Raw genomic sequence first — 12,316 nt, forward strand, 5'->3', positions numbered from 1 at the left:
GAATGCTACTCAATAGCTACTGTAAAACAGTGGTTCCCAGCCTTTTTTCCTTAAGAAAAGTCAGGCTGTGCAAAATCCCAGTCCAAAACTGCGACCCACAAATGTACGTAAACCTAAAAACAATTTTCAATAAGCATTTATTTCAAGCTAATAAAAGGACATTTTAGGGTTTTATGCACCTGTACTTCTTATTTTTTGAGTTTAACCATTACATTTGCTCACACAGTATCACTTATGCCCTGACCCTCTGAACAGACAAAGCACTGGGGGGGATATTACTGGTGTATAACATTTGAACAATGTTAAATTAAATCCTGCACATTCACACCAGAAAGATATCACAACAAGTGGGCTGATTTGTTAATTTGCATAAGGCCATCTCAGAATAACACTGAATTCACAAGCAGACTAATCTACAAATGAAACCATGTAAATGAATAATATCAAATCTTTACCAGGGAATTCATCCACGCTGTTAGTGCAATAAAGAGCAGTTCATGCATTTTGTTTGTCAAACAGGACACAGCTTTCAGTGGAGTGAGGAGGACACACTTGAATATCAATCCTGACCTTTGTAGCTGGTGATCATGTCACAGATCTCCTTGAAGATGTGAGCGAGGCGAGCGGTGCGTGTGACCTCCGTGTTCTCCTCGGCCGCCGCCAGTCTCCGTGTCCGCACCGACCGAGACGTCTGCAGCGCTGAGAACTGCGTCAGGAACACGTCTGCACAAAGACATTTGCAAAAGGTCACATGATGTGATCACATTCAAAAGGACTACAAGGTAAAGCTAGGAGGGAGGACAGTTCAAACATGACTACACATGACGCAAAAACTGGCTGTTAGTTTAATGGCTTCAGTCCAAGGAATTTAAGTTAGGATGTTTCTTTTTATTTTAACAATTTCCAAAAGTTTGCATGAGACTCATTTATAAGAAAAGCCATTCAAGGATTCACGGGGCTATTTCAGAAGACTTAACCTACTTACAAATCTGGAGAACAAACACATGAAAAATGTTGTGAAAGTAAAAAACGGCACCACCCAGGGGAGATGTCCAAAAAATAGGATACTAAGCTGCTACAGCAGAGCAAGGTGTTAGAAAACCTCTCTTACCATAATAAGTATAAATCAAAACCGTAAGTGGGCTACAACTCCAGACTTTTTTCAGCCACTAGCTTTGAAAGAAAAGGGCATAGTTTTAAAGTCACCTAATCTTTTACCATACCTCGCACCTGTTCACATCTGACCAACAGGTTTTCCTATAGTATCAATTAAGAAATGAAGTTACGATATGCACACCTGACTTGATGTTGCCGTCGTCGCGGATGACACTGCCCCAGCGCGCGTACATGGACATACTGCTCGGGTCCCGCTCCCGCTCGCCCTCTCGCTTCAGCAGCTCCTGCTTCTCCCTCATCTTCTCCCAGTTCCTCAGGAGGAAAACTCGATGCTTCAGCACAAAGTTTCTATAAAGTCCATGAAAATTCTTATAAATCCGTAATGTTGTAAGAGTGGACGGTGATCAGATATCTCAACATAATTGTTTTGTTTCTATAAAGTTATGTTTACCTCTCTCTGTTGGACATGGGCTTCATGAGGTGAGGGTAACATTTACTGCTGTCACTGGACTCTTCTTCCTAAAGACAAATAAAAAGGTTAAAAAAATATAACATTCTCTGCACTTTACAGCAACCAATAGGAGACGATGTTTGATTTTCACCCCTAACACAGTGAATAGCTGTTAATGAACGCAATGTATATTCCCTCTTTGTCAGGAAATGTATTTCATTTACTGGTAAGTTTGAAACACCTCTGAGATTCTGACCAACTTACTAATATGTATAAAAATTAGGGCTGGGACAATCCACTTTTGTCACGATCTGATATGTAGCACGATACTCAGGGGCCGATCCGATACATATCGCGATACAATAAGTAGTTATGATAAGTATTATGTTGCCATGTATAAACCGAATGGCATTTGACATTCATTGTGTTAAGATCAAAATGTAACAAAGTGCTGTTACTGGAGGGCAACATAAAAACGCTTAATCTAATTGAGGGCAGATTTCCTAGTAACTGAAGTATGGGGGGCTGACACCCGGTCGAAAACATTCTGGTAATAAAAGGTTCTGTGAATGTTTGTGATAAACAGAGATGACTTTACAAAAAACCTCAACAAACCAGTTAAATCCACTAAAAACATACCCTCTTCTTGAGCTGATGTTTGGACTTCCGTTTCTCCTTGAGTCGTCCCAGTCGCCTCGCTCCGCCCGACTTCCCCGGCAGCCCGTTGATTCTCTGGCTCTTACCCCCGATGATGCCCCGGCAGCTTTCTGAGCCGCACTTACACACTTGCTGTCGGTCAGAACGTGACATATAAACGACTACAGACCCACGACACTTCATTAATGATAGTATAAATAGTATGATAGACGTGTGCTGCCTTACCTGTTCCTCTGTGTTGAATGAATGGAAGTTGTAGTCGTAGGTGAGCTCAGTGCCACTGCTGATTTCTTTGAGGGCGAAAAGACCAATTCTGTAAACACCGTTCACAGACCTGGAAGACACAACGAGGCATATGCTATTAATGCTAAAAAATATTATAATATTCCTGTCGTAAAAGAGATGAGCCCTGAGCTAGTTTCAAACAGGAATGATCTTTCCACAACATCCCACAACATAAAAACAAACAAACAACTGAACTTACTGAACTTTCTTGCGTAACATACCATAAGGTAAAGGCAGCAGGGGTGTCAAATTCTCACCTCGCAGTAAAAATAGTGTAAAAAAGTTTCACAGCAACGTCCCACTTGGAGAATGCAACAATGCCTAATAATATAAAGGTCAGGACGTACTGTGAGCTCCCAGATTCACTGCCTGTAAATGTTTCTATTAAAACCACAATTTAATGAAATAATAAAATAAACAAAGACAAGGTGCCCCAGTTCTTGCTAGCGCGGGCGACTTCTCAACACGTGGTACTGCACGATGAGCCCTACCCCATCGAGGGGCTTCACTATTGTTCTAAGAATAAAGAGTACTGTTCTGTGTGCCAGCGCCTTGATAATTTATTCCTCCTATAGGGCAAAAAAGCTGGTTCAGCGCATTGTCTTCAGCCCTTACAGCTGTATCCAAGGCCCAGCCACATGTAATCGCTCTTCTGTGACAAGATGGATGATAGTCAGGCTTTGTGCTGAAAATCCTCGAACCTCGCAGCGTCTTTCATTTCGGACCCACCAAACAAAAACATATGAAGCCCCGACTAGTGGCTTCGCGTTAGGAGCGGGTCTTTGTTCAGGCCTAAGAGCTACTGTTTTATTGACAACTCACAGAGACATAAAGTGATAGTAAAGCCACATTTCAGTCACTTGATTCACACTTGAAGCCGAAATATCTGGAAATGTGCTTCAAAGCAAACTTTCTTAGTTACTGAAACCTATAGAATGAATAACTTTATTGTCATTAGACATTGTACAAGGATAGATAAGATGTTGGGTTAGTCCTGAGCTGCTGTGACTCTGCGCACCGACCTCGTGGGCCAACCTGACCAGCATGTTTTTAGTTCCAGACAATCAGGTCTCACAGCTTGACATCCTTCATGATGTTACATGGTGAAGCTACAGCTTATAAGACTGGGCCCTTCCCACCACCACGCTTGTGTCGCTTAGCTGCGAGACGTGCCCGGATACCTCCTCGTCTGCCCCTTTTCTGTTGCCTGTAGCGCCTCTTGTGACGCACATACATCATTTTCATTCTCTCTAAATGAATAACCACTGATGTTATGACTCTACATTGATACTCACTTACAATGCTGTGACATCTACATTAGGGCTGCACAATTTTGACGATTTTTATATTTGATACATATAAATGCATAAACTGGGAAAATTATGCAATTCTGATAACCTAACCTCAGCCTCTTAAGGTTAGGTTACTGCGGTAGACAAAACCTCAATTGCAATTCGATATCTATAAACCTTGCAGCCCTAATCTGCACACCCTCTAAACTTATCAACACTTAAATTAGCCACATTGCCAACAGGTTTACGTGACATCGCAACGTTCTACTGTAAGAGCCTATTGTGGGAAACTGAAAATCCCATGGTGGTAACTATGGTAACTGTCTGGTTACTATCTCTGTCATTACTGGGAGCATCTGCTTTGTCAGCGCGTACAAACTAATGTCCAATCATTTTGTCATAAGGGCGTCCAAAAATTGAGACTGACAATATTCAAAAACATGTGCGTGATGTTGGCCCGTAGAAAGGACTTTCTGCCACAAAAATAATACACCAATCACTACCAAATAACGATGAGGTACAACATTTATCAATTTTTGTTTTGGAGCTTTCTTTCAAAAACTGATTCCCTCACATTGAGTTGTACTGGCCCCTGCCCTCCAATTGTATTGAGTTATTCCAGTAGCGCATGATCATTTCTACAAATGCCTGATGAGTCATAGTTGAGATGCATCTCATGAACACAATGCTGAACACATTCTGCAAACATTTATATATATAGCAAAGTATTAATATAAAACTCAAGTTATTTTATTGGTGTTAAATTATCATCTTGGCTAAAAACTCCACCAAAGCACCAGTAGCCCTCTGCTAACATAAAATTAGCTCACTTTTTTACTCCCCGTTCCCCACTGAACTGTTAGATTTACTGTAATGTGTGTGTTTTGCATTAGCCACAGAGAGGCCTGTCTGGCTGCACCTATGACTGCGCTAGATTAAGCCATGCTGAGACAACAATCCCTCAGGAAAGGAGTAAATAGTTTTGGCTTGGTGCGAGGCCTTTAAGCCATTCAAGTCTGTGAGCGTTGGCAGAAAGTGACTGAGGTGATGTCATCAGATTACCGCGGCACAACCACATTAATGCGACTGGGGTTTAGCGGCAAAGCTTTCCCCTTTTACAATGGAGAACACCTGCCGCACGCGTTTCTTTCAGAGGCACATGATACTGAAACTGAGAGCCACAGCAGAGGCAGCTACACAGCTGCGCTCGCGCAAACACCAGCAGCAATAAAAGAGGAATAACTGTAATCTATTAAGGTTTCAATTTCTCTGATCGTTGCACACAAAGGAATGAAGAACAATATAAAAAGGCATAAAAACAGCAGGATGGCGTTTGTTTAGTGCATTTATGCAAATTAAGGGTCCTGACCAACACCCTAAACCTAAAGTAAGGAATAACATTGGTAGAATTCATATAGCACCAAATGTACAAAACTGTGGTCTTTTACATTCTTGCACTTTTCAGATTGTTTGAAAAACTTTAAGGCTTAACTGTCTCCCATTTTCATCAAATGGCTCATTTACATAAAACAGTTAATGTGCACAATAAGCGTACAAAAATATCACTTCCTGACTATTGTTATTGTGAAAATATATTAGATCCTGTGTGTATCAGAAATCCCTTTTCCATCTGTTACACCCTTAAACATAACCCAAATGTAAAGGAATAGCAGGACTAAACTAGGACTGCTCAAGAACAAAGAGTACATGGAGGCAGTGGTTAGGTCCAGGTACTCTGGTTTCCCTACCACAAAATCATGCACAATAAGTTCCCCTCTGCAGCCAGGACTCCTCTGAAAATGAGATTTTAAGACTATATCCACACAAAGACAAAACGCTTATAACTTCAGAAACTTTCTTTGTAAACACGGAGCCAGCTCAGTAAATGTGCGCGTCCATATGAAGCCAGTAATGTCTGTAAAATCGCTGCGATTCATCCACCAGGCCTGTGGATGGCGCTACCACAGATAATAGAACAAGATGTAGATGTAAACTTTTGTGGAATGTAAACGGGATTCATGGATTCATGAAATACAGGAGAGACGAAGAGGCGAGTTTATTCTTCAGACTAAAGCAGAAAAACCTGTCAGTGGCTGGACTTTTACAGTCCACAAACACAGACTGAATGGAGGCTAACTCTGCAGGGTTTTTGTCGAGGTGGAACATAGAGGAGTGGAGTAAAACCCATTATAAGGTCAGTAGATTATGGATAACAGACAGAACACTGGCGCTGTGATGTCATTGCTTTAGAAAAAGTTGCAGAGACGCCGACACAACGAAGCCACGTAAACGCCATTTTGAGATCTTTCCACTCTGGGACCTAGTTTGGAAAATGTTCATTTATAGACTCACAAAACGCCGTCTCTGTTTGGATAATACGCTGGATTTACAACATATTTTAGCATTTAGGCCTAAGTTTGACTTCTTGTGGACTGGGTCTAAATCTCATTGGGACAATTCTGATTAAATAAATGTGAAAAAAATAAAATAAATCAAGGACAGCACCTGAATCTCAACAAATACACAAATTCCATCAAAAATCCTGACAGCACTACACTGGAGTCATTATTCATTCACTTTACACTTGGTGCTGTTAAGCTACTATTGCAACCATAGTGTCCTGGGTTAGATTGACAGAAGAAAACCAATCTGCGCCATCAGCCACTCCGACCACCAACAACCGCTCACTCTCCCAGAGCAGAGCTTCATTCAACCTTCTGATTATAAGACGCTCTACCATCTGAGCTGCCCCAAAAGTATAACATAGATTTAATAACAAGACTTTACAAATGTACATGAAACAAAGCAGCCAAAGACTCTTGAGTACTACCAGGATAAGTCCAAGTACCACATGATGTACCCTGCACCAAATTGAAAACCAATGCTGAAGATGAAAGACCAAGCGCACAAATTGGTTAAGTGTTCTCAATCTGTGAAAATAATAGAGGCTCTGGGCAGTTCTTCCCGGTTGGCCATAAAGGGCTTAGCCAAATCTGGACTTTGGTAAGATCCCAAAAGCACCGTGGCAGGAACACTGGGGGAGGACTGGCTAAAGCTGTTCAAAATGGCACTCACCATTTCTGCATCTCACAGTTGGGTTCACAGCTGTGGTTGATGAAGCGCGCCTCGTTTCCCATTCGGTAGCTGTCGATGACCATCCCACTGTCCAGGTTCAGACAGTAGTGACCGCTGTGGGAGAAATACTGCTCCATCATCCGGCTCCTGGCAACAAAACAGCACTTTGTTAGACAGAGACTTTTCAAAACGTCACGTTTCAAAGTGCTCAGGAACTTTTTGCCAAATAAGTACTTAGTGGTGCTCTTCGGTGTTTATGGAGAAGAAGAAGTTTATCTGCATCAAAATTCTCTACTTTTTCTCTAAAGAGCCAGTATTCAGTATTCAAGCCATCGTATACTAATGGCTTTTTATTTATTTTACAAAGAAATACAACACAACACATCAAAATAACAGCTGAATGTGTCAAAGTGTTTTAGGTTGTTTGTAAATGATTTTGGAAGAACAAATACATAAATAAATGAAGAATGGACGGCAGAAATAATGTGGCCTGTTCTCTAAATAGTGTAAAGTGAAACTACCTTTGGGACAGGCCCGACTGATCTCACCTGAACTCGTGCTCGCTGACCACCTCGCCCAGGTACTCGATGATGAACTGTCCCGAGCGAAGGGACTCTTTGGTGCGGATGCCCCAGCCTTTGCCCTCCGCTCTGAACCGCTCCAGGCACTGGACCCACTCGTGCCTCTGAATGTGCTGGTTATCACACTGTTCACCACAGGGACAGGCGCTGGGCGAGCACTCTGCGAAACTCATCCTGGGAACAGAGGCCACAGTCACAGTTTAACTATTACTATAACGTTACCCAAAACATACTGCAGATAGAATGGGCATGGGTTACTTGCAACTTTGTTAACTTGACCTAATTTATTATCCTGACAATCTGGAGAGTCTATTCACAGATTGTCACAACACTCAAAAATGAATTAAGTTCCAACAGTCATTCATAAAGTAATTGTGATTGACACTCATGAAAGTCTGACAAACCCATACGACTAAAGTAATTAGCATCGCAGATTTTCCACACCTGTTCAGGCAGTCGTCCAGGCAGCCTTGTTCTTTTGGCTCCTCGGGGGCTCTACAGTTGCATGTTGTTGTTTCATAACCAGACAGAGGCTTCACATCCACATACACATCTATGAGACAAAATAATTACCACTATAGTCAAAGTATTTGTCCTTTATTGTTGCCATAAGCTGGCAACAGAACTGAGAAACAAACACACGCTGAAAGAATTGAAGATGACGGGGACATATTGGCTGGATCAAATGAACAAAAGCAGTACTCACTTGATCTGAGCTTTTTGTAAAGGGGGACATCGGGTCTTTTGTGAAGCTGTAATGCACAAAAGAACAATGAACAATGAATGATTGAGCTCAAAGAAACAGATGCGTTTTGGTTGAACTATTTTAAACCTTTGCTGTGGACCTCAAGTCAAAATGCCACAACACCATGTACTTATTATTTGACAGATCACCTGATCGTGTTTCCACAGCCATAGGATGTCGTAAGGCAACTGGAAATCAATGCGCTTCTGTCTCAAATACTTGCCTGAAATCACAAAAACAATGTTAAGTTGAGTGATCATTTATTTATGTGATTCCTAGAACTTTCAGATACACATTATTTGGTAATCATCATTAGTAGAATTCGGAATAACCTAACCAGCTAACACTTTTGTAAAAACAGTCTACACAGAATAACCTTGAAAACGGAAATGGAAAATATTAAAAACACTGCACCGCTTTACTTTAAGTACTGTCCTGTTTGTGGGTACTTAGTCTGCTCCTTTAGACATTACTTCACTTGAGAGATTTTGGGTTAATTTCCTGTCACACACTTCTACTAACTCGTATGATGAACTGGTTTATAGCCACACCGCCTTGGCTTGCCTTGTGTGTAAACTCAGACCGTTCAGAGAAAGTCCTGAGGGAGTCTCATTGAGGGGCTTTGTCTAAACTCGAGTATTTGTAAGTGAGATAAACCTATGGGCACACAGCACATGCTAAATCACATGGTTCATAATCCACTCACCGACATGTATGGGGGAAGGAAAGAGGCCGTACTCGTGTTCACCAGGGATATACTCCAACTTCTCCTTCTTGAGCTGTAGGAGCTGACTTTTGGGGCTGCAAAGAAGAAATGAACAAGGGCATAAATAGATTGCGAAGTAAATTAGGAAAAGTAGACTCATTTTAAGGTATTCCAATTTAAGCAAAAGGAACACCATTGATTATGTGCATAACTTCAAATCATAACATCGCCACCCAAGAAGTGACTTCCTGTTTCATTCCAGCACACCAAATTAAAAGCACCATCTTATTCATTAGTTCAACAGTTCATGAGTTCAACTTTCTTTCTGTATAACTATTAACAGACAAAACACCTATAATGTGTGTATTTAATTATATTCTTGTAATGTTGCAAGTACCCACTGAACTCATCAATGAAACGAGATGTCTGCTTTTATTTTGCCGTGCTGGATCAAAACAGGAAGTCACTTCTTGTTATGCACATAGTCAAGTCAGAATATGCCAATAATAGATCAAGACAATTGTAGCATATTGCATGTTTCTCTACGGTGTAATAACAACATAGTTTTCCCAAGAAATCCCCAGTGGGTGAATATCAATTTGACTTTTTACACTTACTCCTCGGTTTTGTAGACATCAGAATACAGTCCTGCCTTCTGAAACTTCTTCTTTGGGGGTCTGGCTGGTCTTTTCTCCCGTTGGCTCGGGACGGGGACGGGAGGAGCCTGTTCTCTTGGGACAGTTCCTGGGCGTTCGGGGGAGCCTTGGCCATCTGGCTTGTCTTCCACTGTGCTAAAAATAAAATAGCACCAAAACGACTTTATATGTGATCCTCTATAGAGCACATAACACGGGAACACTTCAGGTTCAATAGGGAGAAACTGCTTTAATTTATACCACCCTTTATGGGAGTTGAGAGGAATGGAAAGGGTGTAACAGTAATACTGTGTCATGCTATAATTGTCAGTAAATAAATATGGTGAAATTCTATATTTTGGCCGTCGTCTTGGCATACTCCAGGTAAAAACCACACTGCGGGACATTCCTGGTTGGTTGTAACTGTAAACCTCAAAACATAAACATCGCAGCAACACCAAACGTGCTCGAATCACTAGCTAGACACAGACAAAGCTAATTTTGCTGTGGATTATCAAAAATAAGCAGTTAGAAATGGATCTAATGGCTGCCAGTGCCTATAGTCAAAAAAAGTGTGTGGTCATTTAAAGGTTTAACCTCTTAACCCTCACCTGAACTGAGCACATTTTCATTTTATTTTCACATTTCCCGTTTTTCATTACCCAGATCTAAAGGCCTCTTTAAAAAGTGTTAAAATAGTGAAAAACAAGACTAAAACAAGGATAAAACACAACAAAACACGTTAAAAAAGTGACAAAAAATCCACAAAAGAGGGGCAAAAATGTGACAAAAAAAACGATGAAAAAAGTGGCGAAAATGTGACGAAAATGCAATAAAAAAGCCACAAAAGAGCAACAAAAAAGCAATGCAAAAAGTTGCAAAATTGATTAAATTTGTTTTTAATAAAGTGTTGACAAAGCAGCAACAACACCAGGCAAAAGATCCGTATAGATTAGTTTTGTAGGTCTTAGCTTTTCAACTGGCCCATAGGCTATAAGCTCCAGTCGAGAAGCTTTTAGATTTGGGTAAAGCTGAACAGGAGAAAATGCCCTCGGTTAAGGCGGGGGTTACGAGGTTAAAGGATGCTTTCTGTAGTTGGTGGTTTTATTGACTTTATTAGTGCTTATAAATTATTTTCACATGATCTATCGGAGCTTGCTGCAGCTTTATCCGATGGGAATCCTCTGTCAGTTTTATGACTACAGACACAGCGCAGATACAGCCACTAAATCTGGCTGTGAAATAATACTCAGTTTGGCTTAAAAACATGTGCAGTCTCATAATCTGTTTGAAAAGGACTCAAACTAAAGATAAACTGTGGCAATAACTGTTTAAACTAGTCTCCCGCGTAAATAAATGTAACAAGTATTCACCTTGGTTGCTGCTGGACCTCTTCTTGGTTGGTCCAGTTTTTTCCAGGCCCAGACTTTGACCCTGAACTCTTCTCTCGCTCCGTTCTCTCCTCGTTCTCCACCACCTCCCCGTCCTCCTCTTCCTCATCCTCCTCCTCCTCTCCATCCCAGTGCTTTCTCTTCTGGCCTTTCCTGCGCTCAGTTGAACTTTTCGCAGAGTCACTCTCCCAAACTCTGCCTCCCCCCGGCGCCCTCTCTGCCGCCCTGTCCCGCTGCCGGCCTTGACTCAGCTCCACCAGATCCGGGGGCGGGGATGGGGAGGGCGGAGGGGACGGCAGCGGGTGCTTCCTCGGACGTCCCGGGCCCCTCTTCTTGACCACGTTGTTCCCGGTCCGCGCTTGCCTCTGGAGCTTCTTGGCGCGTAGGATTTTGTTTACGTGGTGCAGGCTGCGTTTGGCGGACTTGTCGCGGTGGGACAGGAGGTGGGGCAGGGAGGAGCTCGGGTAGCAGTCCTGGGACGCTGCCGAGCCGTGGGAGTGAAACAGAGAGGTTTGGTGATGTCTGGGGTAAGATCCTTCGGGTCCTTCCGATAAAATCCCTCTTCCCTGATTAGACGAGGATCCTGGACAAGACAGAGAATATTATTAGCACCTTCTGAACTACTAATAAATAATACAAAGGTTTAACATGGGACAGATTGAGCCTGTGAGCATTTGCTGTCGATTAATTCAAAAGTTTTACATGAAAGATCATTCAGAATGTGTGAAAATACGGCAACAGCCTTTGACTGTTTGGTTTATAAAGAGTCCGATAATTGTTCTAATTGTTTTTGTTTTATGGTCATCAATTACCACATAGTTCATGTAAGTCTATGGAAAAAATGAATGGAAAAGTGTACTTTAGGTTCGACGTGTGCTAATACTTATCAACTTGTAACAATGTAGGTAATAAAATGTAAATAATGTAGCATAAGAAATGTGATCATTTATAAACACTCCAAGTAAGTGAATCACAGACTAAAATAGGAAAATGATAAATACCATGATATCTATTGCATGGCAAAGTCTTTATAAATACTATTTACTGGAACGCAGCTGTTCATAGTACACATTGCTTGTTGATCCTTAGCCCTCTTTAATTCTTCACAGCATGCATCTCACTGCGCTCACACTTGTCTTGTATGCCAGTCTGGACCCCACCCTTGGCCTGCCGTGCACAGTGTCCTGTCTGTGACCGAGAGCTGACCCCTGTCCTGGGCTCTAATCCCGGATTACCCTGACTTCGTGTGACGGGACCTCGCCTCAAAGGACCTCAGTGCTGCTTTTTCATTTCCACACATTTCCACATGATAAGCCAATCTGACAAGATCCCAAATTACTTTGATTATATAGGACGATCTAGGAAATTAGAGGGCAGCAAAT

At 41.8% G+C, this 12,316-nt stretch overlaps 1 protein-coding gene across 1 annotated transcript in view; it reads right to left on the minus strand.

Moving 5' to 3' along the window:
* ash1l (ash1 (absent, small, or homeotic)-like) overlaps nucleotides 1-12,316 on the minus strand; it is a 32,157-nt gene that overhangs the window by 7,501 nt on the left and 12,340 nt on the right. The window contains exons 5-17 of the mRNA XM_079570842.1: nucleotides 10,917-11,517; nucleotides 9,526-9,699; nucleotides 8,909-9,003; nucleotides 8,352-8,425; nucleotides 8,164-8,209; nucleotides 7,902-8,010; nucleotides 7,425-7,631; nucleotides 6,877-7,023; nucleotides 2,450-2,558; nucleotides 2,207-2,356; nucleotides 1,568-1,635; nucleotides 1,298-1,464; nucleotides 571-723 (exon numbers count right to left, since the gene is read on the minus strand). Of these exons, the coding sequence (XP_079426968.1) occupies nucleotides 571-723; nucleotides 1,298-1,464; nucleotides 1,568-1,635; nucleotides 2,207-2,356; nucleotides 2,450-2,558; nucleotides 6,877-7,023; nucleotides 7,425-7,631; nucleotides 7,902-8,010; nucleotides 8,164-8,209; nucleotides 8,352-8,425; nucleotides 8,909-9,003; nucleotides 9,526-9,699; nucleotides 10,917-11,517 (2,100 nt within the window). The remainder of the gene's footprint in view (nucleotides 1-570; nucleotides 724-1,297; nucleotides 1,465-1,567; nucleotides 1,636-2,206; nucleotides 2,357-2,449; nucleotides 2,559-6,876; nucleotides 7,024-7,424; nucleotides 7,632-7,901; nucleotides 8,011-8,163; nucleotides 8,210-8,351; nucleotides 8,426-8,908; nucleotides 9,004-9,525; nucleotides 9,700-10,916; nucleotides 11,518-12,316) is intronic.

The sequence above is a fragment of the Gobius niger genome (assembly GCF_951799975.1).
Source record: "Gobius niger genome assembly, chromosome: 14".
NCBI classification, from domain to species: domain Eukaryota; kingdom Metazoa; phylum Chordata; class Actinopteri; order Gobiiformes; family Gobiidae; genus Gobius; species Gobius niger.